Source organism: Meriones unguiculatus, chromosome 16, assembly GCF_030254825.1.
Source record: "Meriones unguiculatus strain TT.TT164.6M chromosome 16, Bangor_MerUng_6.1, whole genome shotgun sequence".
NCBI lineage: Eukaryota > Metazoa > Chordata > Mammalia > Rodentia > Muridae > Meriones > Meriones unguiculatus.
This window is the reverse complement of record NC_083363.1, coordinates 25427977-25442971: the sequence shown is the minus strand read 5'-3', so window position 1 is coordinate 25442971 and position 14995 is coordinate 25427977. Positions and strand designations below refer to the sequence as shown.

The 14995-nt window shown below is 50.9% G+C and overlaps 1 protein-coding gene across 2 annotated transcripts in view; it reads right to left on the bottom strand.

The window, feature by feature from the left end:
- Positions 1 to 34: 34 nt before the first annotated feature.
- Positions 35 to 14995, bottom strand: part of Cdh23 (cadherin related 23) — a 372523-nt gene continuing 357562 nt past the window's right edge. Inside the window, exons 49-69 of one of the 2 annotated variants that reach the window (XM_060369488.1) lie at positions 14368 to 14592; positions 13665 to 13834; positions 13289 to 13426; positions 12267 to 12386; positions 11205 to 11382; positions 10843 to 11054; positions 9072 to 9263; positions 8833 to 8946; positions 7799 to 7928; positions 7455 to 7706; positions 7217 to 7378; positions 4750 to 5006; positions 4346 to 4443; positions 3451 to 3571; positions 3293 to 3372; positions 3103 to 3143; positions 2951 to 3011; positions 2423 to 2552; positions 2189 to 2311; positions 1800 to 1901; positions 35 to 1081 (exon numbers count right to left, since the gene is read on the bottom strand). In XM_060369488.1, coding sequence (XP_060225471.1) covers positions 755 to 1081; positions 1800 to 1901; positions 2189 to 2311; positions 2423 to 2552; positions 2951 to 3011; positions 3103 to 3143; positions 3293 to 3372; positions 3451 to 3571; positions 4346 to 4443; positions 4750 to 5006; positions 7217 to 7378; positions 7455 to 7706; positions 7799 to 7928; positions 8833 to 8946; positions 9072 to 9263; positions 10843 to 11054; positions 11205 to 11382; positions 12267 to 12386; positions 13289 to 13426; positions 13665 to 13834; positions 14368 to 14592 — 3233 coding nt within the window. In that variant the 3' untranslated portion in view covers positions 35 to 754. The remainder of the gene's footprint in view (positions 1082 to 1799; positions 1902 to 2188; positions 2312 to 2422; positions 2553 to 2950; positions 3012 to 3102; positions 3144 to 3292; positions 3373 to 3450; positions 3572 to 4345; positions 4444 to 4749; positions 5007 to 7216; positions 7379 to 7454; positions 7707 to 7798; positions 7929 to 8832; positions 8947 to 9071; positions 9264 to 10842; positions 11055 to 11204; positions 11383 to 12266; positions 12387 to 13288; positions 13427 to 13664; positions 13835 to 14367; positions 14593 to 14995) is intronic. The other variant, XM_060369487.1, reaches the window with a different exon arrangement.

Here is a 14995-nt window from a genome sequence, read left to right as displayed (position 1 = left end):
TTTTTTTTTTTTTTTTTTGACACCTCAGCTAGAAGAGAATGGGTTTTGAGTCTACTGCCCCTTTAGCTCCTGGCTGCTCCTTCTAGCCAAGAGGCCCCTCCCACCCCCAGGACCTTAGACGCCGCCACCAGTCGGTGTTGCTGGTTCCATGTGAGTTGCTTTTTCTTTTTAAATAGAGCATTCCAGAAACTTCCATTGAGCATCAGTTAAACAAAGCCTGGAGGAAATTCTGAGGGAATAACTTAAATTTAGAGGAATACACACAAAACACTGCATTCAAAACCCAAGGGAACATCAGTCATGTCTGTCAGCTGGGCACCCTGAGATGGGATGGATGCTCGGTTGCCAACATCAGCCTTGTGTGTGTGGAGGGGGCAGGGAGCCACCTGGATATCCAGCAGGTGGAAGTGCAGTGGGACTTTGAATTGAGGCAGGGGTAGGCCAGCAGGGTTGTCAGTTCTTTGCTGGGCCCTGGGCCCTGGTTGGCATAGGGAGGGGCTGAGCTGGTCCTCATTTTCTGGGGCTCCCCTAGTGACCCTCCTTACCTCGTTCTTAGACACTAAGCATTTTTTAAGTTTTCTTAAAAAAATAACCAATTTTATGAAGGTAGAGATCAGGTGCTGAATCAGTTTCTGGCTGTGCAGGCTGCCAAGGCTAGCCCGAGATCCCTCCCAACGGCTGGGCTGGGTAGAGAGTTGGCCATGTTCCTGCCCTGGAGGGTGGTGGATGGGCTGCTCAGCAGCAAGGCTTGACATTACAGCTCTGTGATTTCCAGGGGACTCTCCATGATCACGTCGCGAAGCTTATGCAGAGGGGTAGACTTGGCCGACTCTGTGCGGGCATTGCGTTCGTAGGCAGTAGCTTCAGAGGCTGTCAGCGTCTCCAGTGAGCGGTCCAACCCCTTCTGGTCGTCCTCTGGCAAGCTGTTGAGATCAGTGGCCAGCAATGTGCCTGTGCTGCCGTGAACCATGTGGATTCCGTCTGGTCCCTTGAGCTCCATGGGTGGCTTGTGGCGGAAATGGAGGCCTCCCTGGCCTGGGCTGTGATCTCCGGGCTCCTCCTCCAGCTCATTGTGGATCAGCTGCAAAAGGTGGGACACCCTCATGGCTCAAAAACTACAGAAAGCTGAGGGTTGTGCCCGGGTGTGAGTGGATGGCCCCAGAACCTCAATGGCTGTGACTTGCCTCTGTGCTGTCTCATCTAGCAGATCTACCCAACAGGCCTGCCAGCCTTCTCAAATGGAGGGCAAAGGCTGGATCACCCCCTGTCCTCTTGTACATGGATGTCAATCTGGATACCACTGTAGTATCTGGGTTGTAACCTTGTTGATACTAAGCTTGGCCAGGTACAACGTCCAGAAGTAGGAGCACTTTGGTCCTACTGCAAGCTTTCTGCCTACTTCATAGCATACAGCCAGGTAGAAACGGGCTTTAAGGAAAGCCAGTCTAAGAGTCAGTCTAGTTGCTGGAATAGGAGCCAAATGAAGGCAGGCCTGCTTGGCCCTCTTGGCCCATTTCTTAGTGAAGGCCTCTTAGAAGGTGGTTATGGGGTTTGCGGACTCTTAAGAACTACTGCTTTTTTGAGCCCACCTCATTCAGACAATACAACCTTTCTGACTTGCTGGAGCCATTCCCCAACCCCCCTGCAACCTTTTGGTTTGGCTGCTAGGTTATAGATGGAAGAGCAGACAATTCCAGAGACAACGCCCAGTAACAGGGTGGTATGAGAGTGAGAGGGAGCAGCATCCCCAGGAATGGGGCACGGCACACAGTCCCCAGCTCCCGAGGCCACCTCACTACCTCAGAGAAGGAGGAACGGCAGGAGGCTTTTTGTACCATCCGTTGTGCAAGAAGTTTTTTGAGCCGTAGGTAATCCTCCAGGACCACCTTCAGCAACGAGCCCTGAGGGAGGGAGAGGGTTAACTCCCCACTTAGGCTGGCCCTACCCCACACACTCCCCTGGCAGTCAGGGTGGCCCAGGTATCAGTGTTGGGTTCTAATGCAGAGGATGGGAAGAGAGCCTGAAAACTGGCCAGCCTCAGACACCACAGACTGCAGAGCTGCATTCATCCTAGTTTGAATTCCCTTCAATCCTGATAGAAGGCAGGTCAGGATAAGCCTGCAGTTTGCATCTCCTTGCATCCTTCAGTACAGGATCTGGGCACAGGACCCTGCAAGGGAAGGCTCACCTTGATAGGGCCCTCTCGAATGATCTGGCCCAGCTTGGCAATATTGTCATACTCCTGGATGGCTGCACGCAGGTATCGGTCATCATCAGGCTTGACTGCTGCTGGTTCTCGTCCAAACGTTCCCTGGGGGAGAGGGAACATCTGCTAGAGCACAGTGGTTGACGCCATATGCAGACGGTAGATGACTGCCCTCCAAAGTCTTCAGCTAGGCCACAGGCTGCTACCCTGGCTCACATGGGTGCGAGTGGGGCTGTTCCACAGATCTGCGATCTCACTCAGGTTCTCAGGCAGGTCATCCTCATGCTCAGCCTGCGCAGCCAGCTCCAGGTTCCGGCAGAAAGGATCCAGCCACACAGGGTTGGCTCTGCAGTTGGGGTGTGGCATAGGGTGGGCCAGGTGCCTTGACAAAACCTTGCCTCTAAGACCCGCCCATTCCCTTGGCCAGCCATAGAGCCTTGGACAGGTCTTCATAGGAACTCTGCCGTGGCACCTGTGGCTGCATCCTTCTAGGATCCTGCTAGAGCAGGACAGCATGCCAGCGGGGTCAGCTTTGTTTGAGAGGTCTCGCCCCCTCCCTCTCTATGCTCCCTTGGAGGTGGGACCTGGACAGCACAGTTCTGAGCGTGCAGAGAAGTGACAAGCCCACCAGGGGGTGCCCACACTCTGTTTCAGCCACTGTGTTGGCTGCTGCGGATACTTCTCACTAGTTGCAAACTGCCAGGATCACCAAAGGTGATCTGCAGACTTGAGCAGTCCACACACCCGTCAAAGGAGTATTTGTTGGTATTGGGCATGTCCATGATGTCAATGAAGCCACGGTTCCCTGCAGGGAGAGAATTTGAGTGAGGAGGAAAAGGGTACAACCAATTGGAGTACCTGGCTGCCTAACCTGATCCCCAATAGCCTTCACTCACCTGCAGAACCAGCTACTATTGCCTTTAGCTTTCTCTTGTGTCTGGAGAGGAGGGAGGAAAGAGGGAGAGTCAGTCAGTCCCATAAGGGAAGCTGGCCTACTATCTCTGGTCCTTGGCCCTGCCTGCCTTGGTACCCACTGTCCAGCAGATGCTGGCCGTTCTGGTTCAGGCTAGAGGTGGGGACACTCACACGGTCCTGTAGTACCAGTTCATGAGGACAAAGAGCATGGCCGCCAAGAAGAGAAGGATGGCAAGGACAATGATGGCCATCTGTGGAGATAGCAGGCCAGCCATTAGGTGGGTTCAGGGCCACAACCCAGACCACAGGGACGGGAACAACAAGGATACCTGCAGGGCAGACATGTCATCCGGCAGCCGCACAGAGATGGCGGGCTGTACGTCCAATACATTGTAGTTCCGGAATAGGTTCCGAAGCTGTTCTTTGTTCTCATCAATCATCTGGATGACCCTGCACAATGGCCGTGGTCTCTGCTCCACCTTAGCCACCCACTGCCTCCAAGAGCCACCCCACATCCTGCAGCAGCATGCTCTACTGCCGCCAGGAGACCCAGAGTTCACTTGCTGCTTCCCAGAGAAAAGCGTCGTAGCTGGAAGAGCATAACATCTTAAAGGGGCCCCAGGCCTGTGTCCAGGGCCCTCATAGACCCCAAACAAATGAACAGTTTTATAACAAGGAGAATGTGGTAGTGTGAATAGGGATGACCCCGATTAAGCTCATAAATTTGAATGCTTGCTCACTAGGGAGCAGCACTGTTAGGGAGTGTGACCTTGTTGGAATAGGTGTGGCCTTGTTGGAGAAAGTGTGTCACTGAGGGGTGGGCATTGAGGTTTCAGATGCTCAAGCCAGGCCCAGTCTCTCACTCTCTCACTCTTCCTGCTGCCTGTAGATCCAGACGTAAAACCTCTCCAGCACCATGTCTGCCTGCGTGCTGCCATGCGTTCCACCATGATGATAATTGACTAAATCTCTGAACTGTAAACCATCCCCAATTAAATGTTTTCCTTTATAAGAGTTGCTGTGGCCATGGTGTCTCTTCACAGCAATAGGAACCCTGACTAATCAGTGAGGCTCAGAGAGATGAGCATAGCTCCTGCTGTCTTGCTCTATTCTTCCCCAGCTCTGAATGCAGTGAGGCTGATGGTAAACAGTGTGCCTTCTTTGGGGTTCCTCTCCCACAAAGCAGGCAGGCAGGCAGTCTAAACACAGACCCCCTACACCTACCTGTCCACATCCAGGATGCGGTTTGTGTCCCGGTTGACCACGTGAATGAGCAGCTCTGTCTGTGCAAAGTTCACCCGCCCCTTCTTGTCCACATGGAACTAAGGGAGAAGAGAGAGTTTGTGGGAGTAAAACCACATTTTGCACAAGGGATGGGATGAGATGGGCAGGCATCTTTCAAGAGCCCACCCCATGTATCTGATGAGACTTACCACTACTGAATCTCCCTGACTTAGTCGCTAGCTCCCACAAAGGGCTCATTCATTATCAGCCTTATTTATGGGTAAGGAAATGTAGGTCCACAGACCCGGAGCCTTCTGTCAAAGCCATGTGGCTATGAAGTGACTAAGAGGGACCTCATCTGCCCCATCTCCTCCCACTGCCCCAGTCCTAGGGCCCCAGGACACCTGCACGTCATCAGTGTTGACAATGGCGCCTGTGATGTTGGACAGCAGGCGAATGAACTCCTCCTCAAAGCCACGGACACGGTCTGGGATCTCATTGATGACTATCTTAACACGCTGGTCATCCCTCAAGATGTAGATGCCAATGATGGCAGTATCATTGTGGCCAGCCAGGTCTCGGGCCACAATGTCTACCACAAAATAGCCAGGGCTGTAGGCCATGAAGAGATCAAAGGTGCGTAGGATGCCATCCACACTCCCTGTGAAAGATACAGGTGTGGCACAGCTCAGGGGCCACACATTTATGCTGACTCCTGTCCCCTACCCCACATCCTTGGGGAGCAGTCATATTTCTTCACCCCTTCCACCCTGAAGGCTGGGATAATGGGCATATGCTACCATGCCTGGCAGAAATCTCCTTATCTTTAATGGTTGCTCCAGTTTTATTTAAACACTGCATTTTATTTTATATTATTTTATTTCTGATTTTTTGAGACAGGGTTTCCCTGTGCAGCTCTGGCTTTCCTGGAACTCACTATGTAGACTGAACTGGCCTCAAATTCAGAGATCCACATACCTCTGCCTCCCAAGTGCTGGGTTTAAAGGCACGCACCACGACCACCAGCACCCAACCTAAACATTGCATTTTAAATAACTGCAGGCTCTCCTGCCCAAAGATGAGGAGGGTGTGATGACTATTTCTGAGCTCCATAGGGTCTTTCCCATGTACCAGACCAGTGTTTCTCAACATTCCTAGACACGAGCTTTAGAATTCCACAAATATAAAAGAGATGGCATGGTCACAACCCCTTGGAGGGTTGAAGTACCCTTCCTTTCACAGGGGTCACCTAAGACCATTAGAAAATACACATTAAATTATAACCCACAATAGTAACAAAATTATAGTTATGAAGTAGCAATGAAAATAATTTTAAGGTTTGGGTCACCACAACATGAGGAACTATATTAAAATAGTCACATTATTAGGAAGGTTGAGAACCACTGGCCTAGACAACTCTAAAAAAGATGGAAGACCTGGGTTCAAACCTGCCACTTTCTAGCCATGTGGCAAGTTCTCTCACTCCTCTGTAACTTGGTTTATTAAAGTCAGAGGAGTGAGGGCTGAGATCATAGCTCAGTGGTAGTGCTTGCCCATCATGCCCAAGGCCATGGCTTCTAGCATCACATTTAAAAAAGGGCAGGGAGAGTACATGGGATCTGCCTATGTAACTCAGGCAGATGAGTTCTGAACTATACCTTGAAGGACAAGGTGGACATATTAGGAAAGATGAAGGTTGGGATGGCATCAAGGAAATAAAGTAGAAGGGTCAATGGCCTAGGGGTAGATGGAGTATACTGGTTGAGGTGGCATGGCTTGTCTGGATACAGAGCCCATACAGATGGTAGGGGGCTATAAGGCCAGAAGCGGGGACTAGAAGGAGTATATAGGAGCCTTGGATATCAGGCCAAGTCTTCCTGGCAGTCAAGACTGACACATAGATGAGGAGTCCATATTGGGTGGAAAATAATGGGCACCTTTGAGGCCCTGCTCCAGAGTGTCTTGTTCATCCACACAGATGAAAGCTCAAGCAGCATGTACCTTCAGAGCTATGCTGCCAGCTCCCCAGTGCCTTGCTGAATGCCTGACACACAAGAGAAGGGGTGCAAATGCAGAGATGGGGAACACTGTGGAAAGCATCATGGGGAGAGAGGTGAATAACATAGAGAGAGGTGGATGGGCAAGAAGATGGGAAAAGCAAAAGAGGCCTGGGGTACAGTTCTGTTGATGAAGGCCTTAACCATAATGGATGAAGCTCTGGGTTTTATACCCAGCACTGTATAAATTTGGTGTGGTGGCATATGACCATGATCCCAGTACTTGGGAGGTGGAGGATCAGGAATTCAAGATTTTTTTTAAATTGAGACCGTGGGTTTCACTATATGGCCTTGGTTGTCCTGAAACTTAATCTGTAGACCAGGCTGGCCTCAAACTCAAAAAGGTCAGTCTGCTTCTGCCACCTGAGTCCTGGAACTAAAGGCTTGCATCACCATACATGGCTCAAGATCATTCTTGACTACATAGAAAGCTTGAAGCCAGATGAGCTAAACAAGATCCTGATAATTAAGAAAAATTAAAAGAAGGCCAGTGAGCTGATGCACTTGCAGCCAAGCCTGATGGCCTGCTTTTGATCCCTGTGAACTCACATGGTCATGGAGAGAACCAATGCTATCTCCTGACATCTCTACACATGTTCTGTGGGTAGGCACCTCCCTCCTTGAAATAAAAATGCACCCACCACTCAAACATAAAAAAGAGTATGTGCATAGAGGGAAATGTATAGGTAGAGCATAAATAGAATAGGAGAAACTAGGCGGTTGAACAGAGGGCTGACATGGATGACCACCTAGGTCCTGTGTTCACACAAACTCTGTCTCTGGACTGAAGTCCGTGTGGTGACAGGGCTCCTACCCATGGTGAAGACCTGGCCCACATCCTCAGAGTCATTTGCAAGGGCCCGGAAGTAGTGGATAGCCAGAATGCCATAGAAGACCAGGCTGTTGTTGCCAATGTCAGCATCCAAGGCCAGCACCTGGATCAACTCCGAGCCTACCTTGGCATCGGTGGCCACTCCTGTGGGAACAGGCAGGTCACATAAATGTTAGGGAAATAGCCACCCATGCCCTCAGGCCCTGGCTGGTCCCTGCACCTGCGGTATACTCAGCCTTGGTGAAGCATGGCGGCTGGTCATTGATGTCCTCGAGCACAACGCGCACCTCCTGCAGGGTGAGGTCAGTCAGCAGATCGAGGGCTGGGGAGGGGCCTCGGGGAGGGGTCCAGCTGCGATTGCTGGAGGCTTTGACGATGAAGGAGAAGATGGCTTCCTTTTCCCTATCCAGGTCTCTCAACACTAGCAGACGTCCGTCTGGTTGTAGGTGAAAGTTTTTGTCCTCATTACCAGCTGCAGGTGGACAGGGCACAGGTTGAGTGGAAGGGCACCCAGAGTTCCCTTAAAACCCAGGGCAGGTGGGACACTGGCTCCACTGACCGCACCTGCAATGAAGTAGTACACGATGGCATTGGGACCCTCATCTGCATCCACGGCACCTGTCACGTTGCCCACAAGGGTGCCACGGGGTGAGTGTTCAGGCACTGTCAGCAGCTGATACTGGGGGCTTCCCTTCTGGAGGAGAGAAGGTCATTAGAGGAGGTGCAAGCTTCAGCCTAGAAGCCCTTTGGTATCTACTCTGTGGGGCTGAGGCCTCTATTGCCTAGAGCACAAGCAGAACCCCTGTAATCTCCATGAGGACAGGGTTTAACCTTCTCCTATTTATTCCCAGTACCTGACAGCATGTTCCATCAAGTGTCTGTGCTCTTATATGCATGCACCCTCCCACCTACCCATCCATCCATCCATCCATCCATCCATCCATCCATCCATCATCCATCCATCTATCTATCCATCCATCTATCCAGCCATCCAGGCATCCATCCATCCATCCATCCATCCATCCATCCATCCATCCATCCATCTACATCCATCTATTCATCTATCCATCTATCCGTCTACCTGTCTGTCTGTCTGTCTGTCTATCTACCTGTCTGTCTGGTTGGTTGTCCGTGTGTTCATCCATCCATCTGTCCGTCCATCCGTCTGTCCATCCGTCCATCTATCTATCTACTATGGAAGCCACACCAGGGCCCTTCAGTCCTGCTGTCCACTTTTGGCTGAGTTTTGGCTCAAGATTTCAGAACCAATTTTCATGCTGTGTGTGTGTGTGTGTGTGTGTGTGTGTGTGTGTGTGTGTGTGTGTGTGTGTGATGAACACGACTATATGTGCATACAAATGCCAAGGTCCTGGGTGTTTTTGCCTGGTTTTTGGATCATTGAGTGTTGCCTTGTAATAGTGCCCAAGTTTGGATGTCATAGCTGCTCGGGGAAGCACTGTTCCTGTAACCAGCACATGTAGGTGGAGGCTCACTGTGTGATAACCCAACATATATCAGGTACAGTATGCACATAAGTGGGCTCCCGAGTGGTGAGTGCCTGTGGGGGTTTCACTGGTGCAGGGGATGGGTGAGCTCACAGGAGGCCTCACGAAAAGGGGTTCGTTGTCATCGATGTCCTCCAGGGCCACCTGCAATGGCTGCATCGTCTCATAGGGCACTGGCTGGCCCAGGTCACTGGCCACCAAGATGAGCTAGAGTTAAAGGAACCCAGTCAGAGGGGAAAGATGGGATTGGAGGTTGGTTGCCTAGGAGAGGCCCAATGGACCAGATAGTCCAGGAGCCACCCACACAGCCCCACTCCAGGCCTGCTCCTTACACTGTACACTGCCTGTTTCTCACGGTCGAGGCGTTGAGCTGTCTGGATGAGGCCACTAACTGGGTCGATGGTGAAGTACTCCCAGTCACGGTTGCCTGCCGTCTTCAGGAAGCTGTAACGCACTGCCCCATTGAGGCCTTCATCCTTGTCAGTGGCATAGACCTCATACACATTGGAATGTAACGGGATCTCCTGTGGGAGTCATAGGAAGTGGGTACCTGGGCATGAAAAATCACAGAGCCAGGCCCTGACAATGTCTTGTATCCCTTGCTTCCTCAGCTAAGGCCCTCACTTCTCCAAGCCTCAAGCGCCTGTATTCCCTTAGGTTTGGTCTATGGCATGGAAAAAATCCAACTGTAGTCATACACCGACTTCTGCCCTAAGGCTGCTCTAAGGAACATGGTTCTTCTTGATGGTTAGAACACTTTGCTGGGCAGTTTTGGCACATGCCTTTAATTCCAGTACTTAGGAGGCAGAGGCAGGTAGATCTCTGTAAATTCAAGGCCAGCCTGTCTACAGAGTGAGTTCTAGGACACCCAAGGTTAGACAGAGAAACATTGTCTCAAAAAACCAAAAATTAGAAAAAAGAAAATAAAAAAAAGAAAAACCCAGAAAACAAACAAACAAACAAACAAAAAACAACTCCTAGCTCATCCTGGCTTGATTGTTTTCTCATTGTTGACAACAAATAGAAGGTCTTCTAATTAATGAAAATTAAGGTAATTATTTTTATAAATGCTGTTTATTCAGGAGACATGGATCTCCCGAAATGCAGAATCCGTGAAGGGAAAACTTAGCAAATGGAGCCTTTGGTGAGGAAAAGAATTAGCTTATAATTAATTTATGTCCCATCTCCTTTCTCAAAAAAAAAAAAAAAGATTTTGAAGCTGTTGACAAGAATATGTGAATTACAATGAGATTGAATACATTTTTAAAATTAGGGTACAGCATAAAATGAAGGCTGAGGGCCTTCATTTGTGAACCAAGAGTCTGCAGGGTCATCTGAAGGGGTTAGGCCACTGTGAGCTCCCTAGTGGGCAAAGCAAAAGCGACCAATGTATTAATGTAGGCATGACACCAGTCTCGGTGTTTCCCAGAGCTTGGCATCATTTTCTCCTACAGGGTCTCAAAAAGGAGACAAAATGACAAGATGGTCTCTTATGTCCTGGGATGTGAGACTTGCTTGAGTTTATGATGCAAAGGACAGGTCAGAGATATCCCAACTGTACCACTAAGGATCACTGGGGCCTTAGGGTAGAAGGGAAGAGCAGAAGATGGCACATCCCCCCTGACTGGATGGCCAATGTGACAAAGGAATGAGAGAGCATGAGCCATGCATTTTGGCATCAGCAGGGCTAACAGACAGGCGGAAGTGCCTTGTCTTCACTTTGAACTATGTCTGGGAGGAAGTGGGTGGCAGGAGACCAGATACTCCTTGGTCTGTGAACAAGAGATGATGTATGTGCTATTATTAGTCCTATTCTCAGATGAAAGCAAGACACAAACAAGCCACTTGCTCGTGGACATGTGGCTGGGTAGCCAGAGTTATACCTGAGCCCAGATCTTCTCCTAGCACTGCCTACAGGACCAGCCAGTGCTCTCAATCTTTTCTGGTGGCACTGGGGAAGTCTGCTCTCCCCTGTCTAGCCTTAGTTTCCATGCTCTCACAATGGGGCCCTTCTACTCTCCCAGGTGATGAATGCAGGATGAGGCTGGGGGCCGGGTGTGGGAACTGAATGTGTGTGGGCGGCGAGGCTGGGATCAGGGTTACCTCTCTGATGTGCAGAATGGTGCCATTGGGTGGGCGCACAAAGATGGGGCGGTTGTCGTTGACATCGATGACTTCCACCAGGAGCATGGTAGTGCCCCAGAGCGGGGGCTGCCCACCATCGGTGGCCACCACGGTCAGGTTGAACCTCTCATAGGACTGCAGTGGCCGCTGTGTGATCACCAGACCTGAGTCCATGTCCACGGAAAAGGCCTCTGTCATTGGGAGAGAGCGAGGGAATGGCTGGGCTAAGACAGCCTTCCTGTCCCCTTTCTTCTCCTCCCCCCAGCCCAGGGCTGTAGACATGACAGCCTGACCCTCCCCACCCTTGAAGCCCTCCTGGGCAGCCAGGGAAGGCCATATACCCATTCCAGGGCCATCGAGAGAGTAGGTCAGCTGCCCATTGGAGCCCTCATCCTGGTCAGTGGCCAGCATGGTGATGACTGAGGTGCCCGCTGGTTCATTTTCATATACGCTTGTGCTGAACTGCGGTTTGGAGAACTGAGGCCGGCAGTCATTGACATCAAGAACCCAGATCGCCACCTCGGGAGATCACAGGACAGTTAAAGCCACGAAAGGGGCTGCCTTTAGGGAACCCCATGACACAAGGGTAAAGTGAAGTGGAGAAAGGATGGGTACCACCCCCATGAAAGGTGCTGTCATTTCACTAGTTTATGTTTTGAGACAGGGTCTTTTGGGGCTGTCCTGGAGCTCACTCATTATGTCGACCAGGTTGGCTTCAAACTCACAGGGCTCTTCCTGCCTCTGCCCCTCAAATGGTGCTATTAAAGGCACATGCTACTACACCCAAATGTACTGTTTATTTTTTGAGACAGGTCCTTGGGCTGGGGCTGTAGCTCAGTTGGTAGAGTACTGGTGTCTTTGTAGCTAGCATGCTGGGCTCAATCTCCAGCACTCTATGCCAGGCATGGTTGTATATGCTATAATTGTTGCACTTGGGAGTTCAGGTCATCCTCAGCTACAAAGAGTTTGAAGCTACCCTGGGTGCATAAGAACCTGGAATCACAGCATCTCCAAGTCTGAGGCAGGAAAGCCTCTAGGACAAGGCTACTATAAAAAAACAAAAAAGGTAAAAAAAAAAAAAAAAAAGGAGCCACAAGTGATGATGGCTAGTTTTTTGTTGCCATGGTTTTCTTTTGGGAACCTTGAGATGCTGGGTTGTGAAGACAGCCAGGTGTCACCTGGGTCGTAGGTAGGTATACTTTGCTCTTCACGCAGCATTTGAGAATGACAGTCTTCTCCTAGACAGTTTCTGCTTCCTAAAGCCACAGCCATGGAAACCCAGCAGTCAGCCTCCCTTCTTTCCTGCTACAATGCCTGAGGAGCTAGTGGCCCACCTAAAACAATCATTCTCTATGGACTTGGCTTGCTGCCTCCCATCCTGGGCTTAGGCTGGTGCCCCTCACCTGCACTGAGTTCTCTCGACGGTTACTGGCCACATCCCCAGGATTGTCTTTGGCCAAAGCAGTTAGGATATAATGGTCCTTCTTCTCCCGGTCCAGAGAAGACAGCACATAGATGTCACCCTAGTTGGAGGACGAGGGTTTCAGGTGATTCATCAATTTGACATGTTTACTGAGTATCTACTATGGTCAGACATGATTGGAGTCTGGACTAACTCTCTGGAGAAAAAAAAAAAAAACAAAACCACACAGGTCTCCATGGTGTCCTCATTCTGGTGCTCTTCCTGCCATTCTGTATGAGGTAGGGTGAGTAGCACAGGCTGGAGCCAACTGTCTGGCATTGTGGATTTAATCTGATAACAGGTACCATGGCTGAGTGCTCAGTTAGCAGGAGTAAAACCTCCTGAAAGGACAGTATGCAGAGAGGCATAGAGAGGAACAGGAGGTCTAGGAACCTCAGTTCCAGACACTGGGGGAGGTCCTGCTGACTATGCCTGCCCTTTGCAAGGCTGCCTCCTCATACTGACAAGAGCAGCTTCTGGACAACGAGCAGACATTTGACCCACCATCCCATCCTTTCCTCTGAATTTCTACTCTCACAAGAGGCTGGGACTTATGGGGACTTGTGGGTCCCACTCTTTAAGGTACCTTCTCTCCACATTGAGTCTAGGGCCATGCATACAACAGGTGCTCAAATACCATGTGCAGTGCCCACACTGCTCCTCTGCCTCTTGTAACAGTCTCCAAAAGTCCCTGGACTTGTTTCAAGTTTTGGGTCACATCCTGTCACACTAAAGGGCCAGTTCCTAAAGCCGGTGGCCACTTCTTTCTATTTGTACTGGAAGAGAAGGGGCCACGGTCTTAACAACACCTGTGGAGGGTTTGCTAACTTAGCTAAAAGGCCTGAGGTCTACAGATGTGACAGGATCCAGAAACAGAGGCATCTGGGATGCTTTTGATATCTTTTTAGACCAGGACTCTGGGCTTTCCCACTCCCAGGGTCAGGCCCTCTACTGTCTGCTTACAGTGTTGGGGTTGATGGCGAACTTGCCCTCTCCATCCCCAAGGCTGTACTCAATGAGGGCGAAGTTGCCTGAGTCAGCGTCGGTAGCAGTGACCCTCAGGATGACAGTGCCCACAGCTACATCCTCAAAAACGGACTCCTAGAGAGAGAGGGGGAGGGGGACAAAGGATGGAGGGAGAGAGAAGAGGGGAGAGAAGGCAGGGTCATCCCTGGAACCTACGCCCTGCCCAGGAATTCCCTAATGCAGTGAGACCCCAGGCAATATGCTCCGGATGCATTCCAGGGGGCTTCGAGGGGGTGAGTGGGAGTGGAAGGCAGAGCAAAGGCCCCAAGGAATAGGTACAGGTCCTGACCCCCATGCTGGTCTGGCTACCTACCTGGTAGGAGGGCTGGTCAAAGATGGGGTTGTTGTCATTAACGTCTACAATTTCCAGGTAGACAGGGATCTCAGCTGCACGGGGTGGGGAGCCATTGTCTGAGGCCCTTACTGTGAAATTAAGCCAATGTACCTCTTCATAGTCCACTGTCCAGTTGGCAATGACCTTCCCTGAGACACAGAGGCACCCACTGATGACATGTGACCACTCTTCATCCTGGCCTCTCTACATATTTCTAAGGATCTGGGGCTCTGAAGGGAGGAGGGGTCCTTTACAGGGTACATGAGTAGGTAGCACTGCCCATAGTGGGGCAGAGGCTGAGGAGGACTGCCATAGTTGTCCTCCTCAATCAAGAAGTAAGAAAACTTCCTGTACTCCCTGGAATGAATATTAATGACCCCAAGACATCCTGAGACACCTCCCTGTCTAAGACCCTGCTCCCTAGGGGGTGTGCTCACAGGGATTTGGGTGGTAGAAACGGTAATGTGGCTTACTAGGGTTCCAACAGGGATCTGTGGGCTTCCATCCCAGCCAGGACTAGAAAGTTCTATCCTCTGCTGGGAGAACTGAAAAATGACTGGCATGTCAAGCATCTTGAATCTCACCCATGCCACCAAAGAGCAGGGGCATGGGGTGTCAGTAAGAGAGCCACAGTCCCGCAGGGGCCAACAGGCGTGGATAGACATGGTGGCCTGCCACGTACCTGCTGAAGAGTCTTCAAGCCGGACATAGCCTGGTGGGATGAGGTCCAGCAGGGTGTAGGTGATCAGCCCGTTGAGGCCCTTGTCGGGGTCAACGGCTGCCACAGCAATGAGTGTAGTGCCGGGGGTGGCCCCCTCCAGGACCCGCTCTGTGTAGTAGGTGATCCCAAAGGGCTTAAACCGGGGCGTGTTGTCATTGACATCCAGGATGTTGACGGTGAGCTTGGCTGCGGTGCATGTGGCAGTGAGTGCCGAGATCGATGCCGGTGTCCTCCCTGATGCCTGTAGCTCCCCACCAAGATCTGCTCTTCCTTCCCCTCAGAGCCCAGGGGGTCCAGGCTCAGAAGACAGAAATGTCTCACACCATTTTATTTTATGTGATGTTTGTGCTTGTGTGTGTGTGTTTTTGTGTGTGTGCGCGCGCGCGCACGCGTGTGGACAGGTAGGAGTGTGTTTACATGTGTGTGCAGGAGCATGTAAGTGTGTATGTGTGTACAGGTCATGTGTGTGCACAGCTGCATGTGTGTATGGGTGCAGGTTCGTGTGTGTGTGTGTGCATTTGTATACAGGTGCATGTGTGTGTGCGGTTACATGTGTGTGTACAAATGCATGCGTATGCAAGTACACATG